We start from the raw sequence: 24,197 nt of genomic DNA on the forward strand, positions 1-24,197 counted from the left end.
AGTGAGCTCCATGGCAACAACACTTTCTCTTTCTAGACTTTGCTCGGTCAGGTGCTTTTCGGAAATGTTGTGCACCTGGTCACCGGGTTCAGACGCTGCCGCTGAATCTGATAAGATAACTACAGGAAGAAATTGTGTTGAATATAAAAGAAAACTTGGATTTTGAAAATGAACGATGGAGAGAGATGTGGATACGGTGCTAAATTCTTGCTTGTTTTGTTGTTATCACTTCCTGAACTCGGGACTCCTTTTCCTTCTCTGACAGGTTCTTCGCAAATTCCGGGCTCATGAAACTAACCTTCTGATTGCCACCAGCATCGTCGAGGAAGGCGTAGATATTCCAAAGTGTAACTTGGTGGTGCGGTTTGACTTGCCTACAGAGTACAGGTCCTACGTCCAGTCCAAAGGCCGAGCTCGGGCACCTGTCTCCAACTACATCATGCTGGCTGACACTGGCAGGACCAAAGCCTTTGAAGAAGATCTCAGTACCTACAAGGCCATAGAAAAAGTAATGTTTTCTCTTTATCTGACAAGACTGAGATGCTTAGTCTGTTGATGGATTGTAAGTGTGTCAGACCCAGGAGATGTTGGCTTAGGAGCCAAATGACCTAATTTTCTCTCAAACAGATCTTGAGGAATAAGTGCTCCAAGTCAGTGGAGGTGAGTGAGTTTGAAGTGGAACAGGTGATGGATGATGACAACATTCTCCCACCCTATGTCCTGCGGTCTGAGGATGGAGGTCCTCGAGTCACAATCAACACGGCCATCGGTCACATTAACAGGTGTGCTTTCTGATTTTCAGAATGGTTTTATTTCCAGCTCAAATACTTTGTTATTGCTCCAAACAGCCTCTTTTTGTTTGTCACTTTAAATCCATGTGAACTGCTGCCCACGGTTTCTGCTTGGAGCCAACATATACATGATACTGCGGCTTCTTTTTCTCTCACTCATCATTTTACATGTCAATAAGGCTGAAGACAGTACAGGGTTCCCAATCCAGTGAAAGTGTCAGACACACACAGTCCAATCGCCATCACATCAGCACTAAGTTTGTAATAAAGAGATGAAGTGTTTACATGTTGTCTCTGGGCCAGTGTGGGTCTCCTCGAGGTGTGTGCGTTTCATTCATGATTCCTGGGTACAAGTGCTCGTGGCAAAAAACAGTAAACACTTTGAGATGTGAGAAAGAACCAGCAGAGCTCTGTATCTATCAAAATATTGCCGTAAATATTTGAAAAGGTCTTTCTGCCCTGGTGTTCAGGTATTGTGCTCGGCTGCCCAGCGACCCATTCACACACCTAGCACCAAAATGTAAAACCGTGGAGACGGGGGATGGATGTTTCCAGTCTACTCTCTACTTGCCTATAAACTCCCCTCTGCGAGTTCCTGTCAAGGTAAGGAAGGCTGTTATAATTTTCAAAATTGCCAGTGTACACATTTTGACGTGCTCCTTTTACTTATATTTCTAAAGGATGATTGATATTTTGACTTGCGCCTATTTTACTGATGTGATTGAAATTTTACAGGGTCCAGTGATGAATTGTGCAAGAGTGGCAGAGAAGGCAGTTGCACTAGTATGCTGTGAGAAACTCCACAAAATAGGTAAAACCACAATAACAATCTTGCAGACTAATCTTGTTATTTTTGTCTTCATTGCTTCATCTTTTGCCTCTTCCTCCTAAGGTGAACTGGATGATCACCTGATGCCCGTGGGAAAGGAGACGGTGAAATACGAGGAGGAGCTTGATCTTCACGATGAGGAGGAGACCAGTGTCCCAGGCCGGCCTGGTTCTACGAAGAGAAGGCAGTGCTACCCCAAAGCTGTACGTCATGCTCATTACAACAAGAGTTCAGTGATAACCAAAAGTTAACGTGCTGGAAAATAGAGGCAGTGAAAGCTGCAGTCTCACATCAGTATAGCAGGCATGTGATGCAGGGAGGGCACGGCTGAACCAGTTTAGACTGTTTTTGAAGTAATTCAGCTGCAAACATCTAGGGTGATATGGGGGGGGGGGGGTCAACTGGCTGTATCCAAACTCATCAGTGACTCTCTGGATTGGCAGAACCTTGCTATCTTGCACCAATAAGTAAATGTGTTGGCATATACAGCACTGTGCTCCCCTCATTTCTTTGTATTCTGCTTCCTTTAAAGTAGGCTTTAGCAGTAGTACTCCAGACTGTGAAAGACCTTAGACGCTGGCTGCTTTCGTACTTATCAGTCCAGTTTCAGTGCCTGACATTTTCAGAGCCAAGTTAAGCCATTTAACACTGACTTTTACATTAGCAAAGACTCATTTTTACATTGTATCTTTAAATGCTTTACTAGCAGCCTGTTGCTAAAGCACACTATTTGCTTTATCTTTATTCAATTCAATTCAATTCAATTTTATTTATATAGCGCCAAATCACAACAAAAGTCGCCTCAAGGCGCTTCATAGATACAGAGAAAAACCCAACAATCATATGACCCCCTATGAGCAGCACTTTGGCGACAGTGGGAAGGAAAAACTCCCTTTTAACAGGAAGAAACCTCCGGCAGAACCAGGCTCAGGGAGGGGCGGGGCCATCTGCTGCGACCGGTTGGTGTGAGAGAAGAAAGACAGGATAAAAGACATGCTGTGGAAGAGAGACAGAGGTTAATAACAGATATGATTCAATGCAGAGAGGTCTGTTAACACATAGTGAGTGAGAAAGGTGACTGGAAAGGAAAAACTCAATGCATCATGGGAATCCCCGGCAGCCTACATCTATTGCAGCATAACTAAGGGAGGATTCAGGGTCACCTGGTCCAGCCCTAACTATATGCTTTAGCAAAAAGGAAAGTTTGAAGCCTAATCTTAAAAGTAGAGATAGTGTCTGTCTCCTGAATCCAAACTGGAAGCTGGTTCCACAGAAGAGGGGCCTGAAAACTGAAGGCTCTCCCTCCCATTCTACTTTTAAATACTCTAGGAACAACAAGTAGGCCTGCAGAGCGAGAGCGAAGTGCTCTAATAGGGTGATATGGTACTACAAGGTCATTAAGATAAGATGGGGCCTGATTATTTAAGACCTTGTATGTGAGGAGCAGGATTTTGAATTCAATTCTGGATTTAACAGGAAGCCAATGAAGGGAAGCCAAAACAGGAGAAATCTGCTCTCTCTTTCTAGTCCCTGTCAGTACTCTTGCTGCAGCATTTTGGATTAGCTGAAGGCTTTTCAGTGAGTTTTTTGGACATCCTGATAATAATGAATTACAGTAGTCCAGCCTGGAAGTAATAAATGCATGAACTAGTTTTTCAGCGTCACTCTGAGACAGGATATTTCTAATTTTAGAGATGTTGCGCAAATGGATGAACGCAGTCTTACATATTTGTTTAATATGTGCGTTGAAGGACATATCCTGGTCAAAAATGACTCCAAGGTTCCTCACAGTGTTACTGGAGGCCAAGGTAATGCCATCCAGAGTAAGAATCTGGTTAGATACCATATTTCTCTTTTCAGCGCCGAGTACAATGAAGTTTTTGAAGTATTTTTGAAGTATCTATATATTTTTATCTATAAAAATACTAAAGATGTCACAATATACAAGCATAAAATGGTTCCCAATGATCTATTAACTGTAAACTTGCCAAAATATGACATGGTGACCTTTAAAAAAGGAAGGAAACTGGACAAGTGGAGGTCGACACAAGTAGCAGGCCTAGAAAAACTAATCAGCAGGTGAACGGTATCTGAATGGTGCACTTCATCCAGTGTGGTTGGAATTATGATTGAAGGAATTATGAATGCAAAAACAGTACCACAGTATCCACAGTGCAGTACCATATGGAAAACATGTTACTGGTTAATGTTGAATGAGTTTTCATCCCAAACGCACTGCCAGTGCAGTAAAGGCAAACATGAGGGCTGACTCAATGAGCATACAGTACTGTGTCCCGTTTCTGTCATCTCCAGATACCGGAGTGTCTGTGTGACTGTTATGCAGTACCGGAGCAGAGCTACTACCTGTATGTGATTGGGATGGTGCTCACCACTCCCCTCCCTGATGAGCTCAACTTCCGTAGAAGAAAGCTCTACCCGCCAGAGGACACCACCAGGTGCTTCGGCATACTGACTGCCAAACCCATACCTCGAGTACGTTGCTCCCGCACATTTGAACACCTCAGTGCTGCACAATATTCTTCAGCATTTCTTCTGTAGACGTGTTACACATGTGAAAATGAGCAGCTTTGCTTTGATCCAGATTCCCCATTTCCCGGTGTACACTCGCTCTGGTGAGGTGACCATCTCCATCGAGTTGCAGAAGTCTGGCTTCACGCTCACCACTGCCCAGCTCGACCTCATCACTCGTCTCCACCAGTACATTTTCTCCCATATTCTCCGCCTGGAGAAACCTGCACTGGAGTTCATGCCCACAATGGCTGACTCTGCTTACTGTGTTCTACCTCTGAATGTTGGTGAGTGCTCAGTTCAGTTTGTAAATTTATTTCCACCTGTGTTAAAATGTCCGTTAACCATCTTTCCTTCTCTCCTTTGGCTTCTTCAGTTGGAGACTCCAACACACTAGATATGGATTTTAAGTTTATGGAAGACATTGAGAAGTCTGAGGCCCGCACTGGCATTCCTACTACTCAGTACACAAAGCAGAACCCCTTCACCTTTAAGCTGGAGGACTACCAGGATGCTGTCATCATTCCAAGGTAGTGGAGCGGCACGTGTCTGTACTGGATCGATTTTGTGTGAACGTGTCAGCTGTATGAAGTACACGCTGAGCCAAACTACGTGATAATCGCCTCGCTGCTGCTTTCCAGGTATCGCAACTTCGACCAGCCTCATCGCTTCTATGTCGCTGATGTGTACGCAGACCTGACACCACTCAGCAAGTTTCCTTCGCCAGAGTACGAGACTTTCGCTGAGTACTACAAAACAAAGTACAACCTGGACTTGTCTAACCTTAACCAGCCGCTCCTGGATGTAGACCACACCTCCTCCAGGTCAGTGGCACCAAATCTGGAGCCAGGTTCATAATTATGTGGACAAGGACAGTTTTCTCAGGCATGTGAGAAAACACAGAAAAGCACAGAAGCAGATATGCGACTCCACTTGGCTTTGCATAAATATTGTGTTGTTTGGAATTGGAGCCATCTTTTTATTTTTATTTTTTTTTAGGAAATACCTCCCTTCCTGAATAATAATGTTATAGCCAAGAGTGGAGTCTGTACTGTTCATTTCATGAAAGGCAATAAACAGATTAATGCTAGCTTTTTATGGGAACTGTCAATATGTAATCCACTGTGTGGAATAAAGGTCAGGAGGAAAAAGGCAAACCTGGGGGGTGCTTGTTTAATACTATTCGTATATATAAATTTAAATGTTCACTATGGTGACCAGGCTTTCCAACTCTCTTGTCCCATCGCAGACTGAACCTGTTAACCCCTCGACACCTAAACCAGAAGGGCAAAGCCCTGCCACTCAGCAGTGCAGAGAAGAGGAAGGCCAAGTGGGAGAGTTTACAGAACAAACAGGTACGCGCTGCCTCTGTTAGATTGTAGGGTGAGGAGATATCCACCAGTGTAGCAAACCTAGTATCATTTTGTGTGTAAAGGAACATGGGACATGCTCATATTTCATTTGTGTGTTTTTAAAGAACGTTTCTAGCTTTCACTTTACTGCTGGTTAGTACAGTGGTCCTGTTTCCATCCACTGGTCAGCTGGAGTCTTTCTGTGTAGAGTGGGCATGTTCTCCCTGTGTCTGCGTCCGGGTGCTCTGGGTTCCTCCCACAGTCCAGATACTGGTTCTGAATTGGCTCCAGCCCCACTGTGAATTTGAACTGGAAAAGAGGATGGATTGATGATGATGATGATGATAATTATTATTATTACTGATTTCTATAACCTATTATATCAAAGAATGCTACAGATGCATTATCTAATATGGCATGATCATGTGTGTGGACAGGGTTGATGGTGATCTGTTATTACACCAGTGAGTGCCAGAGACAAAGTCTTGTTGTGAGTTGCTGTTTATTGCGACAATCCCAGTCTCATGTGCTTCGTGTTCGTCAGATCCTGGTTCCAGAGCTGTGTGCCATCCACCCTATTCCAGCCTCCCTGTGGAGAAAAGCCGTGTGTCTGCCCAGCATTCTTTACCGCCTACACTGCCTGCTGACTGCTGAGGAGCTCAGAGCTCAGACAGCTAGTGAGGCTGGAGTGGGAGTCCAGACCCTCCCCCCTGACTTCAGGTGGCTGTTTCATACACAATAGAATAACAGATTTCTGCGTCACACTTTCCAAAAGACTTATTTCCTGCTGATTCATACACAAACTGTTCATAGGAGTGCAAGTGTAGAAAATGGGTGACTGTTGGTTAGATTGTGAAGCCTTTTGACTTGTTAGACTAGGAAAGGACTCTATAAATGTTGGTGTCCTCAAAATTGCACATTTTTTCCTATTGCACACTAAAACGAGTTGATTGAATGATAAAGTTGTTAGAAGGCTGATGTGGCACATGTCAAAGGCCAGACCAGAGTTTCCCATTGGGACTTGATGAGTTAGTGTTAATGTCTGATCTTAGTTAAGAAAACCAAATCTTCTCTTTTAGGATTTGTTGTTTGTGAACAACTTGTGTGTGTGTGCACACGCTAACATGTAGATGCTCTGTATGTGGCAGATATCCAAACCTGGACTTTGGCTGGAAAAGGTCTATTGACAGCAAAACCTTCATATCCTGCCCTGAGTCCTGCAGCGAGGAAGGTGCCAGTCACTGTAAGCACCAAGAGACTATAAGCCCTGTTCCCAGTTCCCTAATGCTTCCCAGTGGTGAGCACTCTTCCATGTCTGAGCAGGAGGACTTCAAAGCTTTAGATTCTGAAGAAGCCCCCTGCACCAGGAACCTAACTAATGGCACCGCCTTCTTTGCTAGCTGTGACGATGGCAACCAAAATGAGCACCTTCCCCAATGTGACAATTGCCAATGCTCCCAGCTCAGCTTCGCTGGGCTGCAGAGCTCCAAATCAGTACAAAGCACTACCTCAGTTCTTGTGCAGCCCCCTCACACCTTGAAGAAGCCCAACTCCAGTCCTCCACAGCCTAGTGATGAATGTACATCGGGGAGGACTTCAGACCACACAAAAAAAGCTACCTCAGTCTGCAGCCGAGCAGCCACGAGTCCCAACACCCCCACAGCACCTTCTGATGTCTGTGCTCATCCCCAGCATGGATCCCACGCAGCAAACTCACCCAAGAGCTTGGGGCCCAACCCCGGTCTCATCCTGCAGGCCCTGACCTTGTCTAATGCCAGCGACGGCTTCAACCTGGAGCGGCTGGAGATGCTCGGTGACTCTTTCCTGAAGCATGCCATCACTACATACCTGTTCTGTACCTACCCTGATGCTCACGAAGGACGTCTCAGCTACATGCGCAGCAAGAAGGTGACACATGTTATTTCTCTGAACCGTGTGGCAGTAGTAAGGTACAGGCCGTGCATGTGTGTGCACAGTAACAGGATATAATGGAATGCAGCCTGGCTGAAGATGTAAATTAGCACATCACATCAGACACACTTTCATCGCTGTCTACAACAAGGCAAATGACACAAAATGACTTGGATGAATTAGCATTTGGTCTGTTGATTATTTGGGAACTGCTGCAAACCTGTTTAAGAACTCATCTTTGCACTGTGGCTAATGTCACAGTGTCCATTAAGACAAGATGACTTCATTTCATTTATTTATTTATTTCACACTTGGTACAAAAAAATCAAACAAACATACCACACTTTCTATCAAAAAGCACTACAACCATGTGTGAAAAGGAGCAGGAAGAAGAAAATATCCTTATTAAACCCCGCCCCCTATCTGCAATCCAATTTATATTACAAGTGGGCACCAAAAATCAGGGAACAAACCAACATTAACATTTATCTCCGGTCCTAACCCAAACCAAACAACACATTTACAATCAGAATATACCACTCCACATAGTAACAAGGAGAAAAATAAAAATTTAAATAAATAAAACAAAAAATTATAATGGATCCTTTTTCAATGAACTCCAATTTCATTCACATTCTTCATATTGAGTTTTCGTTTTAAGCATGTAACACTTTTTAAAACAATGTAAATTTATACAATTCTTTAAATTATAATGAAGTGAGTTCCACAGTCGTATACCCCTAACTGTTGGACTCATTAATCTTCGTGTAGTCCTAGCTAGCTGATGCTTAAAATAAAATTTCCTTCTTCTATCTTCTCCCCCTGAACACAATAAAAATACTCTTTGTAACTTAAAGGGCAAAATATTATTTTTAGTCTTAAACATAATTAATAGTGTCCGTAATTTCACTAAATCTCCTAATTTTAATAATTTCGATTTTATAAATAATTTATTTGTATGTTCTCTATATTTAACATTATGAATCATTTGTATCACTTTCTTCTGTAATAAGTTTAGAGGTTTTATTGTATTCTCATATGTATTCCCCCAGACTTCAATACAGTAACTAAAATATGAGAAAAACAATGAAAAATGTAAAATGCGCATTGTTTTATAGTCTAATAAATCTCTTACATTTCATTGTGTTACTCACACTCTGCCTGATGTCCAGGTGAGCAACTGTAACCTGTACCGTCTGGGAAAGAAGAAAGGGCTTCCTAGCAGAATGGTGGTGTCCATCTTCGACCCTCCAGTTAACTGGCTGCCTCCTGGATATGTGGTCAACCAGGACAAGAGCAGCACCGACAGACTGAATTCAGAGGAGGTCAGTGGATTACTGCAGCTTTATACGCTCTGTTTTTTTCTCTTTGTTGTGTGGTAGTCGATCGGTGTGTTCACTGAGGAGTTTCCAAAGGTTGTTTCATGCAGTGATGACGACTGGCCAGTAGAGGGCAGACTTTCTCCATGTTTTGCAACTCGTGGTGAGATTGTGTGCTTGCATGTCGAACAGGTCTGAACTCTCATCTGAACTCCTGGAGCTCAGATAATGTTTTTCATAATGAAGGTTAAAACCCAAAATCCTTCGACACACTTTTATACACCACTTGGGAAAAACGGAAATAAAACACAGTTAATGGTCAGATATGAGCTAAAAAGGAACAACCGAAAACAGAAAAGACTAAAATCTTCAGTGAATCAAACCATATGCCCAAACATCCAGTCGTTGAACATTTTAAGGAGATCTATTTTTGAAGTGATGATGATGATACGTACCATAAAATTAGATGTTCACCTGACAGTTTGTTCATGCTCGTGTGGTGCTAGCTCTCTATATACTTTTCATCCCTTTTCGTCATCCACATATGGAGGTGGGAAATTACACAATGCTGTACAGCCTTTGCTCCAGATTGTACCAATAATCTATGAAAGTCTGTTGCTAAGAGAACAGGCCAAAGACAAATTAAACTTTATGCTGAACTGAAAGTAACCTGGTGCCCCACATGATTTTAATTAGGCGCATTATGTGCATCAACCGTGCTTACAAGTGGCATAACAAATGAGATGGACTAATGCTGTGTGAATGCAGGAAATATCCAGAGTGCTGAAAACAGGCCTGCGATACTGTGTTTTTGTTGAATGATATACTGTCCCAGAAATAACTGCAGGAAAATGTAAAACAGAAATAAATTGCAATAAAATGAATGCTTAACAATAAAAGGCAGTAAAACACTGAGACAGGCTCATTTTCTAATTTAGTTCAGATCGCAGTCTCTGTGTTTTTACAGAAACAAAATGGAGCAAAACACAGTCGCTATGCACAATTAGACTTTTATTAAGATTTGTTATGTTTTTTGATCACGCTTAGTAGAGGTGGGAATCACCATACATCCCACGATACGATATTATCACAATACTTAACGCACGATACGATATTATTGCAATTTGTAAAAATATTTTGCGATATTCAGATTCTGTACATAAAGGTAAACTTTATCAATATTCATTTTATCTAATATCAAAGACTCACACTCAGTCTTTCTCTCATTTCAGTTTTATTGTTGACAAACTGAACGGTTTGTATTACAGTCTAGTCCAACTTAACTGAACAACCATCTGGTACAATTATAGCTATTCTGAACTATGCAGTTTATGAAAACTATGCAGCCCCTTCAGCAACTGAAGAATTTGAAAGTAAATTAAAACAAAATATAATTTTAGATTAAATAAAAAAGTTTTAAACTTAATTAAAATAAAACATGTCTTAAATTAAAATAAGTAAACTGTCATGTTTATTGCTGCCATAAACAAGTTAAACACATTTGGACAGTGAAGGAATGTCAGGATTCTTGCTCAGAAAAAGGATCAACATGCTCTGAAGTCAGAGCACAAAAACCTTTTTGTAACAAAATATCAATTTCTGCTGTCCCTGTATCGATACATTATTAGCAAACAAAATATCACCATACTACACAGTATCGATTTTTTCCCCACCCCTAATGCTTAGGACATATCGTCTGTTAATGTCGATGTGTAGTCTCTATATGCATACTTCAGTAAACACATTGAACTGTAGGCTATGAATGACAGCGAACATACTTAAAGTTGCATTTTGATTAATTTTGCCTCTGGAAACCTGCTTCAGCAGTTCTGATCACGTTATTGTTATTGGTTATCGATTTGATTCCTTATCAATTCTCATTGGCTCCACAGCATATCAATGAGATTACATTCATGCTAATGAATTGCATGCTGTGTGCTCAAATGTTTGTGTGCGTTGGAGGTGTTTCTTCTTTTTGTTGTGATCAGTGTTGAGTTATTTTTTTTAAAAAGGTAACGTACATGACACAGAACAATTTTCTTAAACTAATGCAGTACATTACTTAATTACTCTCAGGAGAAAGTCATTTGTGCTGAAGAGACTTCAGTGATTATACTATAGAAATATGAACTATTGATTTTTGAACTATATTGACTTTTTTTTTTTTTTTTCTCATGCAGGCCAAAGAGGAGCTTTTGGCTAACGGGCGATCTGGACACGAATATGATGAGGATGATGACGAGGGCGAGGATGTAGATGAAGATGGCGAGTTGATGCTGAAAGATGAGCCAAAAGATGAAGTGAACATGGAGGATGATCTTGAGTATTACAAGGAGCACATCCGCTTCATTGACAACATGTTGCTGGGATCTGGAGCATTTGGGAAGAAGATCTCATTGAGTGGCTTCCCTCCCAATCTCACTCCAGCTTCAGGCTCCTCACCAGCTATGGAATCTCCGTATGATTGGAAGACCCCCAAGAAGCCCTCCCATCCAACCACAGCTCATTACCCCACAGAGCAGGTGCCCAGTGGGCCCTCACCTGAGGAGTTTGACTACAGCTCGTGGGATGCAATGTGCTACCTGGACCCCAGCAAGGCCGGTGAGGAGGATGACTTTGTGGTAGGCTTTTGGAATCCGTCGGAAGAGAACTGTGGCACTGAGCTCGGTAAGCAGTCCATATCCTACGACCTGCACACAGAGCAGTGCATCGCAGACAAGAGCATCGCTGACTGTGTCGAGGCTCTGCTAGGTTGCTACCTGACCAGCTGTGGAGAGAGAGCTGCACAAATGTTCCTGTGTTCACTGGGCCTCAAGGTGAGCTCAGAATGCATCGCAATGCAGAAAGAAATGAATAAATTAAGAATCCTAATAAAACCACATCCTTTTGATGAGCATAAACATGATGTGGAATATTTCCTGCTACTGCTTCTCTATCTCTTCTTCTATAAAGTTTTCTATTATAACATCTATAAAAGAGTTTGGAGAATGCACTTTTTCCTTTGCCTGTTTGTTCTTTCAGGCTCGTTTAGCATTTGCAGAGAACCTGAGTCGTACAAAGTGAAAACTACAGATGAAAGTGGCTTCTTCAAGTTTAGATTTTACTTTTGTAACAGTGGAAAGTGGCAAATACTTTGTGTTATTTAATAACTATAGAAAAAACTAATAACCTGGGCCTGAACTTAATACATGAATTATAATACTGATTTGGATACTTTACCAGCTTTCAGAACAAACTTTTTATTACTGTCCATCGTGTTGCTGTTGGCCTCAGCTTTGCAACACGCTTCACCTGAAACTAAAAACACACTTTTGGTCGTATATCTTCCTGACTCGGTTCAAATAAATAATTAATTATATTTGATAATATTTTTATATTAATCATAAATAATTCAGATACATGTCAATTACTGAACATGCCAGTTAGGAGATCGCAAAGTTAAGCAAGCTCCTCCCCCTGCGTCCTAACATGGAGTTTATGGGGTTTGAGTGGCGACATGTATTGTTCAGTGATGTTAATGATGTTAATTTTTGTGATGCATAAAATATTGAGAATTATGGACCGAGTACTTGCATCAGTTCAAATCTGGAAGGACCCAAGCTTTGCAGACATGGTGCTGTTTGAAAGTAACGTTTTAAAGAAACTGTTTATTTATATCGCTCTCTCTTTTTTTTTAATGACAACAGGTTTTACCATTGGAGAGAGGGACGCTGACTGGAGCAGTGGCACAGGTTCACACTCATACTCAAGTCGCAGACCTGTGTTACGGCTGGCTCAAGATCCCACCCCGCTGCATGCTGGACCATCCAGATGCAGAACGAACTCTCAACCACCTCATATCTGGCTTTGAGAACTTTGAGAAAAAGATCAACTACACTTTTAAGAACAAGGCTTATCTCCTGCAAGCCTTCACTCACGCTTCCTACCATTATAACACCATTACAGGTCAGTAAACCTCACGCTTTACTGACTTCGTCCTTCATTCTTAGTTGTGCATCTCCAGTTGACAAATCTGTGCTTCTTTCACTTTTTCTTAGATTGTTACCAGCGGCTGGAGTTTCTTGGCGATGCAATTCTAGACTACCTCATAACAAAGCACCTTTACGAAGACCCACGGCAGCACTCTCCTGGAGTACTGACCGACCTGCGCTCAGCGCTCGTCAACAACACCATCTTTGCCTCTCTGGCTGTTAAATACGATTATCACAAGTACTTCAAGGCCATCTCGCCAGAGCTTTTCCACGTCATTGATGACTTTGTGCAGTTTCAGCTGGAGAAGAATGAAATGCAAGGCATGGACTCTGAGGTGAGTCCTGTTTCTCTGAAGAATGTGGTTATTATCGGTTCTGCAGGAACAAGCCTAATCTTTGTTGTTGTAGCTTCGTCCTCTGAAATAAGTTCAAGAGCCGCTCGCCGCGAATAACGAGGCTGTCAGCTTTTATTAAGCTGTTTTCATATTCCAACGTTTGGGTTTCACTCGTCTGCAAAAGGCTAGCTTGGCACCAAAATCTCCTTTCGTTGTGCTTAAGTACTTTTATGCCTTAGGGAACAGCAGGCATATAAACAAGAACGCATTTATAACAATAAAAAAGTGAGAGAAAGAAATTAAGCAATAACTCGCACACTCTTTCCTACCACAGCCATTGGCTTAATCCTTTCTCAATGTTTCTGCAGAGCGCCCTGAGCTGAACAATAAAATAACATATTTGGGGTCAAATCAGACAGAAAAAGCTGTAAAAGCAATGGAGAGCTAAAACGCTAACGCTAAACAGACAGAGGCTTAAATTCTGCAGCTTTACAGGAAAGTCACACAGTTACAGAGTTAACATGGGGTGGCTGCAGCTCAGGTGGTAGAGGAGGTCACCTACTTAATTGGAAGGGTTATGGTTCGATCCCTGTCTGCTTGGGCAAGATGCTAACCCCATGTTGCTCTCCGGTGCATCCATCGGAAATAAATGCATGTGAATGTTAGAGAGCATAGAAAAAAGTGCTTGTGTAAATGGGTGAATGAGAAAAGTTGTGTAAACGTCTTTGAGTGCTAAGAGTAGAAAAGCACTCTATAAGAAGCCTCAGACTGGGAGCAGTACCGGACTCCATATGTAATTAACTGGGATCTGGTTATTGTGTTGCCATCGGTGCAACCAGTCAGAGTACAGATAGACATTGAGAAGGGAGAAACTCCCTTTTAACAGGAAGGAACCTCTGACAGAAAGGGGCTCAGGGAGGGGCAGCTGTAACTGGTTGGGGGTGTTACAGCTGTCAGTGTGTCAGCTGACGCACAGCTTTGTTGTTTTTGTCTCCAGCTGCGGCGCTCCGAAGAAGACGAAGAGAAGGAGGAGGACATTGAAGTCCCTAAGGCCATGGGAGATATCTTTGAGTCGCTAGCTGGAGCAATTTACATGGACAGCAGGATGTCATTGGAGACTGTGTGGCAAGTGTATTATCCAATGATGAGGCCACTTATAGGTGAGAAAGAGTGAAAGCATGTTTCTCTATTTATTTCTGTTTCTTGTTTATCCTCCGTGATTGATGGGCAGCGCATGCAGAGAGCTTGAATGACTGCAAACATTCATGATAATTTGCCACTTCTGTGGTTGTCAGTTGAATCGTCATGATACCATCTCTTTCTACCTCACCAATCTTCATCCCCTCACCAATTACAGAGAAATTCTCTGCCAATGTGCCACGCTCTCCTGTGAGAGAGCTGCTCGAGATGGAACCAGAAACGGCAAAGTTCAGGTAGGACATGAAGAACACGGCTTCGCTACACTGACTGTACATGCAGGGGCAAAAGTGCAGTGCTTTAAATTTATTAGGCCAGCTGTGATTTAAAAAACAAGGAAACACAATTATTTTGTGTGTCTTTCAAAAGGATTTTTAAATATCATCACACATTAATCAAGCAAAATATTCCACCACTAAAAGTAGTTTTTTTCTGTTCAGGATTATATGTAAATAACAGCTTTACTACGCAGTACATGTACAAATTTATAGATCATCTTTAAGATGGGATCAACTATTAAAGAAACAGAAGAAAGGATTTTGTGGATGCTATTAACTCAGGGCAGCTGAATTTAGTGGTATTAAATGTTTGGACAGTGTGTAATTAGCATAATGACCAAAATATAAAAGGTAGACTAATCATACTGGACTAACACTGGTCTCTGACGTCTTCTTACTTGTGCAAAACTCCACCTCTGGAAGCGTATCATATTTGATACGAGGGTTTTTGTGTGTTTCTGAGACTTCTACATCCTCAGCGTCACTTTTCTTTTCCCTTAAAAAATGATATAAATTGCATGATAAATGTTTAATGACTGAATTGCAAAATGTGGCTAATGTAGCAAATGTGATACAAATTAAAACTCATATATGCAGATTTGATATATTTTGTTACATATTTTGTCTAAAGGTTCAACAAACACTGTTATCAAAAAAATTAAAGATTTCTGGGTTATTTTATGGTTTGTTTTAAAGGGTTAAGCCTCTATATAATCACCTTTTTTTCCTACCTTTTTGAATCATTTCTTATTGGACTTGTGATATTCACCTTGAATGCTGGTATATTACTCAGAATAACAGTTGTTCCCGCTCCTGTCTTTGCAGCCCCGCAGAAAGAACGTATGATGGGAAAGTCCGCGTGACGGTGGAGGTCGTCGGAAAGGGCAAGTTTAAAGGTGTTGGCCGCAGCTACCGGATTGCCAAGTCGGCAGCGGCGCGACGAGCTCTGCGCAGCCTCAAAGCCAATCAACCTCAGGTCCAAAACAATTGAGCTCTCTTACTGAGCTGTCAGCATTAGCACCTAAGTTACCGAAGCCGACAGAGCAACGTCGGCTTCCGAACACAGCACGATACTAGCCCTGTATCTTTAGCCTGTGATGGCACAACAACGGCACCCAGGGAACACTGTGTGCAGACACAACAATTGAAGAAGACTGATATCACAGCCTATTTCACATTAGATATTCTACCTTTCTTCTTTTTTTTGCGCAAACACAATCTTTACTTTTCCTCTCTGCTTTGTGTAATCATGAGTGCTTTATTAACGTATAGCAAAGTGTTTATAAAAAAAAAAAGGTCAGGTCACAGTGTCAATTCCCCACTGTTCTTTTTGTTGTCATCTGTTTTTAACCTTGTGTCAGTGAGATGAGGCTTATGCTTATTGTGTAGTATTAGATTGTACATAGTTCAATCAGAGGTGTATGTAGGAAGAAAAAAAACGCTAAACTCCTCAGCCTGTGCACTAGTGCCAGTCAGTTTTAAAGCGGTTTGTAAAATGCTAACGGCAGACGTGGCTAACAGATACCACTGGAGCAAACACCTGGTGGGATTTCTGTCTAATCTGTCTTGAAATGTATTCTTGATCAGTTTTGCACTTATTCCATTAGGATCTGTTATTTTTAAAATGGTGTGGTCAGATTGACACCAAAATCATATACGTAGCAAAGTATATAAATATATATGAAATGCATAAATGATATTATTGGCCTTAGATGCTAAGGCTCACCGTCATCCTGCAAAACGGATAGGAATTACAACATTCCCAGTTACTGTAATTTAAACTAGTTTCTAACCGCACTTGAGGTTGCATGTTCTTGTAGCTTATGTATAAACCGAGACAACTGGACGGCGTCTATAAATGTTTCAAGTCTACGGCTATATGTAGTGCGACAGCCAGGTGAGATGTTTAAGGCATTATCTCTGCGATTTGGTTTTAGCGATGCTAAGAGTGGATGGAGTCGACTTGGTCAGTCTTGCGCAATCGATGTCTTTCCACAGCAAATCATCCAGTTTTGATACGAGGAAAAAAGAGAGACAACTCACCCGTTCAATATGCTGCAGAATTTTCTAAGAGTTGGATACTCGTGTGTGACACGGGATCTTTTCAGACCGTCTTTGTGAACAAGACCAATTCATTTCAACAGTGTTCCTCACATCCCTTACCTACCAAAGCTATAGTAGATGTGACACTATGAGAATGAAGTCAGTTCCTGAGGGTAAGGATACCAGCCTCGTCTGTGGTTTTTGCTTCTTGCTAAATGTCTCCCCCCTCATAAATAAGCCCTTTTCACTTGAATACCTCAGTTAATTGCATGCATTTTCTTGTCTTTGTTTTTCTTTTTTGTTTGGTGCTAATTTTTTTTGTATTAAGCTTGAACTTCTCATCTTTTTTGCACTGTAACTATAATACCTCTTTATTTGACCTCCTTTTTTTTTTTAACTGTTTAGTTTGGTGGTCCTGTTTGTTTGCTATAGAGCTGTAAAGGAAAGCTGTGTGGTCGACTCTTCTCCCCTCTCATACTTGAGGCACTTGATGATTTTTAGAGGGCGGGGATAGGAATTGTTTTCTCTGCACATAAATTCGTTTCATCATCTATTCATTTCAAACAATTTAGAGTTTCTTTTTGAATTCAGGGGTAAAACAGACGATTGATTGATCACACGAGGATACGTGCTTGTAGAGGTAATCGGATTGCACTCTTAAATTTGCTCCAAAAAATCGGCGGTGAAAATACTTGACTTAACTTCTCAGTTCTGTCTTCATAAATAAGGGTTGGAAAAGACTTTTACCTGTGTGACACCTGAACTGTTAGCATAGCGATCTGAAATCTAATCGGTCACAAAATCCTCCACACAGGTCTTCTACCTCAAAGGACCGTCCTCTCAGTGTTCAGTTCTGCACAAGACTGCAGTTCAGTTCAGTGCACTCTGACAGCGCCGTCTACATCAGATCTTCAGTATACAATAAGCCAATCTCCAGTTCCATCATAATGATTTGCGTCGCTTGTCTTGAATCAAAGATGTGACTCAGATCTTAGTGCCTTCTGTGGGAGGAAACCAGCGTGTGCACGGGCTGGATCGCAGGCCCTGCTCGTATCTGATGCTAACATGGCTATTCAGTGTTCTGATCCAAAGTGGACAGCCCACTTCACTCCTGTCATTAGAATGCATCTCCGTGGGTGTAGAGTACCACTCGTGATTGGCTCTCAGTCCTCCACTCTGTATGCAAATATGTGCCTGCCTTGACGCCGTTTTCAAAAACCACATGCCAGATCCTGCACGGGTGCATTTTCCAAACCAGCGTTTGCCCGTGCTCGGACGGCTCGGTCATTACCTGTAGTCGTCTCCAGGTCAAATCCAGATGACTTGCCATGTATGGGCTACGGACAATGTTAGCTATGATGCTTGGCCAAGGTGGGTCATTGTTTAGAGTGGGTCTGTGGAAACTGACTTGGGGAACACTGAAAAGGAAAATGCATGGTGAAAGCATTTAGCTGCAGGATTGGATTTTTGGCCTGGAGTTTTGTTTTGTTTTACTGGCAGGTTACCAGTCAGTGGAGGAGCCTCCTGAGTAGCGTTGTACACAGCATCTTCAGCGACACACTGAATACACAAATCAACATGAATGTAAATGTTCTTGCTTTTGGTCTAAACTCCGTAATTAAACTGAAGATTATTCCTAAATAAATCATGTCACTGATTGGCTCCAGTGTCCTTGGCTGACTGAAGACCCACTGCAGACGTTTTCTAACTCGTGCTAAGTGTTACTAGAGAAAACATAAACCTGAGAACTCAGGACAGGAACTGGCTCTGACTGGTTGCCCGAAAGGGTTCGATCAACAACAGAGGGCAGAAGTATTCTGTGTTAGAAACACCCAAAGTAAGTTCAGACTGATAGCTGCTGCAGTACGGTACTTTTGAATATGGCCACAAATTCCAAATTTCTGTTGACCCGTTTGTTGCAGCAACCTGATTCTTTCTTTTTCCCAGATTTCCATTCACCTCCTTTGGTCCAACAGAATACCACGTGAAGAGTAAATGTGAAACTTTGCAACACTTCAGTCCACCTTTTTTCAGCTTATCACTGTCAGAGTGCAATCTGTTATTATTTCTCAAGCAGGCAGAGTGTAACTATGAAAACCAGGCTGTGATTTCTCATTCCCCCATTAGAGACACTGTGGGCTGTCAGTTTCACCCTGCCACTCCTCAGTCTGTAGTAAACACACAGAGCTGAACACACTAATCATCAGTGAGACTCTGGGAGGGACAGAAGAGGGATTATTTTAAAAAAAGAAAACAAATGTGAAATCGCTCACGGTGCCACGCCCACTGTATTATGTGTGACTGATGGAAAACAAGGATCGCGAATAATCTTGTCAGCCACGTGTGGCATCGGTCTTGAACAGCCTTTTCAGATGGAGATGTGGGAGTGCTGAAATTAAGGTAGCCCTGGATTATTTGGAGTGGACGATGTTTTCTTCTACTGGCAAAGTTTTTTTCTTTTTGTTTTTTTCTTTTTGTACATGTAGCACAATTGAGCATTGCACTTGGGCGCCATACCTTACCTCATGTCAAAGTGTGAAAGGGACTGAACAATGGAGGAAAAAGCAGTGTGTGTATATATGATGCCATGTTATTAAGGACTAACTTGTGGTTCAGGCTTTGCTGCTGTCTCAGTTGCTGGTGTTACACAAATCTATGTTTAAAACGAGAGAATGAGACGATTGGAGAGGAAAGATAAAACCGTGCCTGCAGGCTCTCACCTGACAAATACACTGTAAGAAGAATCTCTGTAATTGGGGCTAAAATGTCTGGATGTCATGTGTCGGATATCCTGCCTTAAATGTGTTTGGAAATGAATTGTAAAGTTAAACTGACACTTTGAATTGAATCCTGCTTTGTCACAGAATGCAAACTAGCCCACCACAGGAGGAGAAATGAGGCTGGCACATGTAATCAAACTTCCAACCTTTTGAGAACCTAAAGGAAAAATCTACTCATGCCCGTGAGAAGCAGCTCACATGGGCACGTCTGCTCTTCAAGTGTAGGCTGAAAGTGGTCTGTCATTCAAACGAATTGGACCATAAACTGTTTACATTTGATTGTCTGTGATCTTCTGTGAATTCTTTGCCTGTAAAATTACTGCTCGTTTTCGCTGTGGATGTAATTAGAATGTTTTGACACCAATCATGAAAAAAGTGACACTTTGAAGTCAAACTATATAGATTACTGTAGTAACACTGTTTGGTCTTCAAGTTGGGATTTATCAGAACACCTTCAGCATCAGCAGCAGTCTTTCTGCAGCTGTTATAAACGAGCAAACACTGCACTTCTTGGTCCTTTGTGCAAACTCCAAGAGTTACTATGGAGACTCTAAAGTGGGTCTCCTCCAGTAGCTCAAAGTATCTAGCCCATGCAGCTTTGTGTCCACAGCTCAATCTGTAATTTTCCATTTAATTGATGTGACTACATAAAGTCTGTGGAAACAACAAATTGTCCTTTTCAGTGTAGAGTAGAGCCTAACCAAAACAGCAAACTGTCAGTACTGATATATTAACTGATACTGGCTTTGTAATACTTTACCATTGTGTACTGTGGATTTGACAAACTATGATTATGTCATTTCTTAATTACATCAAGCGTTCCTGATCTTAAAACCATACATTATCTCAATAATACTTTATTTTATTTTGAAATGTCAGGTGCTATTACTGATATGGAAATGTTGATGCAGGGTCCACATGTCAGTTTCCAACATGTGTTCCTAACGGCTCTGCTTTAGTGCGAGCTTAGACTAATGGATCTGATGCCTGATTACAGAGTCAGTGAATTTTAAGTCTCGGCGAGGTGTGTGCAGTTTAACAAACAGGGAAGATAAACAAACAGCATATTGTGGTGGTAGAAGTGCTTTAATGTTTATGGTGCTGAAGGTGGACGTGGACTCACTACGGTGTGCTCGTGTATTTGTTTAAGACCTTACAGTAGATATCAGTGGGTACTGTGATGAATGGTATGACAATCTTGGAAAATGGGTAAGGTTTTCTACAATGCTTAATTACAATCAAGTTTCCAAAGTGTTTACATTTTCTGTGAATGACTGTCAGAAAATTCTTTTTTTTTTTTTTTTACATCCACCGTGACATCAGAGTTTCAAATGTTTTTATGTTGGACAGGCACTAGATCTCTGTCAGGTCGGCCACATGCATTTGGCTGATTGGTTGTAAATTTGTAAAGCAAATGTCACCGTATCCAGCATTATTGGTGTTTTTTAAGGTGGGTTTTTCCTTCAAGGATCAAATATGGAGTGTTAGAAAACCAACATTGCTTTGTTAAATGTTAAACGGTGAAAAGTGGGGTAAAGAGAGAACACTTGGCAGCAAGATATTGGTCTCATGAAGCCAACACGGAACATCCTGTTCACCATGCAGCAGAACACCAGCAGAATGGAGCTACACAGATCGAGTGAACTGTTATCAGTATGAGGAATTATGGGCCATCACAACCTGCAGCAAATATATTTAAGGGACTTTGGAATAGAACTCAGTCATACTGTAATACCGTGCTGCAGTGGTTTGCGGTCTGCACCTTATGGGTCACAAATACCTTTAATTCCCCCCCATGTTTTTATAATTGTAGCCTGTTATATCTACAATAAAAATAATGGTATGGTTATTCTGTGGAGTTCATTTTTTTTCTATCAGGTGGAACCCTGCACAGCATCAGGTTGAGTATGTTGATAGGTCAAGCTATAATTAATGGGCAATCAGTTACACTATCACCACCAAATACCAATGTTCTGTTGATGGTAGTGACGGCTACTATAGCCAAACTAGACCCTGGATTTGAATAGTTTAGCAGTTGAATATATTGGTCAGTGTCACACTCCTCTTTTCTTTTTGTTTGTAATGAATTTATAACTGTGTAGAGAGCCTTTCTGGCTTTCTTCATGAACCATCATGGTGAAGCAGTCCTTTCAAAAACTTGTCCAAACCTTGCTAGCAGTTAGCATTAGCACTTGCAAAGCAATATAATATTCTACAAAGTTGCCAAAAAGTTGATTCTGTTCATCTGGACGCAGAGGTTTTAGTGAGAGAAATGTTTCACTCATCCAAGTGACTTCTTTAGTCTCAGCTGACTCCAGGTTTCCCCAACCTTCTAAACAGTTCATTGCACAATGACTGAAACTAGCACCACTGAATGAACAATGGGCTGTGAGGTCAGTTCCTTGATCATTAATATGCAAATTGTCATCAATCAATTACAATTCATCAATGGTCATGACACAGCCCATTGTTCATTCAGAGTTACTGTTTTTCCCCACATGTGAGGTATCTTATATATGCTGTCTTTATATTCAGATAAAGGTTCTGAGACTGAAGTTAATTTTGCCAATACTTCTAAGTAACCGCTCAGACGTACTCGCTGAACATCTTTGTTATAACCCCCAGTTTGAGAACCAGGGGGTTAAACGTGTCACTAATCATATTCTGTTTAAAATAAACCTATGATGATCATTCCAGAAAGTATTGTAGGATTTATTTTTACATTGATATTATTTGCTGATTTCGATGGTATTTACTGTTCTTTTTCTCCTTCAAACAGTTCAGGTATCACTTTCTAGACTCTGGAGAACTTTCTTGTGGGATCTGCATTGTGTGCCGAGTGCAGCCTGAAATATCATTTTCCACTTTGGTTTTCGTGTCCTCCCAGTTGAGCTGTTTCAATCATTGGAATGAATGATTAACTGTTACTGTGTGACACAAAGATGAGCTTTATGCTTTATGACACCTACACTGTTTCAAACTGCATCTACTAAGTTCAGAAAGGATAACCGTTCAATATTGGAACAAGTATAAACAGCAACCCTTATAATCCAATTATAATCCAATATTGGTTGTAGATGGTATGCATAATCTTAACCACGGATTTATAAAGATAATGTTCATAAATGGTTTACAAACCATCAGGCAATAATCAAACACTGATTTAACATAAACGTTCCTTTGAGATAACGTACAGAAATGAAAACTGTGAATGTATTTAAGTTGGTTTTTTAAGGTCTTCTAAATGCGTAGGCCATTTATCACTTTTAAGTCTGTCCTCTGATTTGAGCTTGGATGGGTCTAAGCTGCTGAATTCAGCTCTGTATGGAGGTACAGCCACTCGGGTCTGAAACTCATCAACAGCACCCACTATACTGGCTCCGTCTCAGGTGCCTGACAACATACCACAGCAGTTAATTCAGCCCCTGGGAACCAAACAGGAATACTCAAAGCAGGTTCACCATCAGGGTCACATTTCACTGGACTAAACCGGCTTAGAGGCAGCTAATTTTTCAGTCAGACCAATGTGTCAGTTAAACTTCAAAATTCAATTTGTCTTTTTTTTTGTTGTTGTTCTTCCCATGTTGAGATGTTCATTCCTATCTGGAATTTATAAAATCTTAAAGGCTAACACATTCTTATAAACCTGTCAAAATGTGAGTTTGTAAAGGAAATGCCCCAATGGCTGTGAAAGGAGCAGCTCAGAGAAAAAGGCTTGTCAACCTGTGAAGCACAGTTCAGGCTACAATCTATGAAAAAGCCTGTAGAAATATTGATTTTTCCATATTTACATGAAAATGTCATTTAGGATAGAATAGCCCTTTTTGTTATTGTACAATGAAATTGTGGGTGCTACTCACCAACTGTGCAACAAATACAAATGGTATGACGACAGGAATAAATAACAAGAATACAAGAACAAGAGAAAGGCGCACATTAAAAGGACAAGTTGCAAAGTGCTTAAATCTAGTGCAAAGGACTTGGTCTGAGATCAGTAGCGGAGCGGGGGGGTGTCTTACTGGGCTTAAGCCCGGGTTGTTTTTTCAAAAGCCTGGGGTCTTTTGGAGTGTAATTTTTTCATAGTTAGCTGCCTGACTGACAACTGTATAAAACAAAAACTACACACAATATTCAAAGCACATAGTGCACACTGTGGGAATTTACGACTGTGCGTAAATCCCCCCTAATATTGGTATGATCCGAGCTCAGACACTAAGCGACTGAGCGAGGGGGCGGGGTCAGCTGCTGCCTGCGAGTTTGCTGTTGGAGAAACGCAGACAGAGGAGAGCTGAAGTTTGAGCAGGTACCAAAGCAAATAATTTATACTGTACAAATAATGTAAATATGACGGTGAATCAGGAAAGATTGATGTCAAACTGATCACTTGACCCATATTACGTTACTTCTCTTCAAGTGAGTCAACAAATGAAAAGCCGATCAACAACAATGCTGTTTCTTTAGAGTCTTAGCTTAATGTGTGTTTATTTCATATTTTCATTGTTTCCCTCCACGGCGAAATAAATCGGTTTCAGTAATGCACTGATACACAAGAATGGACATAAGGAGCTTCTTTCAAAGAAAAAACTCTGGTAGATGTTATTTTATATATTATGCTTTGTATGTTGTTCAGTATATTTCTATGCAAAACAAGAGGAACTTCAACACACAGCAGTATATTCACAGTTGAAACCAGATATTTACACTTTATGGAAAACACAAGAACATTTTTTTACTGTACAACATCAATTTAGAGTAAACTTGTTTTGTTTTGGAATAATAATTGAAATATCTTTTGAATTAGTTAAATGTCAGAATAAAGAGAGACAGAGCTTCTATTTTTTATCACTTACATCAAATGTAGG

At 41.1% G+C, this 24,197-nt stretch overlaps 1 protein-coding gene across 1 annotated transcript in view; it reads left to right on the forward strand.

The window, feature by feature from the left end:
- Positions 1-21,184, forward strand: part of dicer1 (dicer 1, ribonuclease type III) — a 34,600-nt gene extending 13,416 nt beyond the window's left edge. Inside the window, exons 11-29 of the mRNA XM_085143485.1 lie at positions 266-508; positions 628-782; positions 1,262-1,394; positions 1,527-1,602; positions 1,684-1,823; positions 3,934-4,113; positions 4,223-4,436; positions 4,526-4,679; positions 4,791-4,973; positions 5,399-5,504; positions 6,046-6,221; positions 6,650-7,409; positions 8,585-8,737; positions 10,912-11,547; positions 12,418-12,676; positions 12,769-13,037; positions 14,035-14,197; positions 14,395-14,470; positions 15,338-21,184. Of these exons, the coding sequence (XP_084999611.1) occupies positions 266-508; positions 628-782; positions 1,262-1,394; positions 1,527-1,602; positions 1,684-1,823; positions 3,934-4,113; positions 4,223-4,436; positions 4,526-4,679; positions 4,791-4,973; positions 5,399-5,504; positions 6,046-6,221; positions 6,650-7,409; positions 8,585-8,737; positions 10,912-11,547; positions 12,418-12,676; positions 12,769-13,037; positions 14,035-14,197; positions 14,395-14,470; positions 15,338-15,503 (4,242 nt within the window). The 3' untranslated portion in view covers positions 15,504-21,184. The remainder of the gene's footprint in view (positions 1-265; positions 509-627; positions 783-1,261; positions 1,395-1,526; positions 1,603-1,683; positions 1,824-3,933; positions 4,114-4,222; positions 4,437-4,525; positions 4,680-4,790; positions 4,974-5,398; positions 5,505-6,045; positions 6,222-6,649; positions 7,410-8,584; positions 8,738-10,911; positions 11,548-12,417; positions 12,677-12,768; positions 13,038-14,034; positions 14,198-14,394; positions 14,471-15,337) is intronic.
- The last annotated feature ends 3,013 nt before the right edge of the window (positions 21,185-24,197 follow it).

The sequence above is a fragment of the Neolamprologus multifasciatus genome, chromosome 19, assembly GCF_963576455.1.
Source record: "Neolamprologus multifasciatus chromosome 19, fNeoMul1.2, whole genome shotgun sequence".
Classification (NCBI taxonomy): Eukaryota; Metazoa; Chordata; class Actinopteri; order Cichliformes; family Cichlidae; genus Neolamprologus; species Neolamprologus multifasciatus.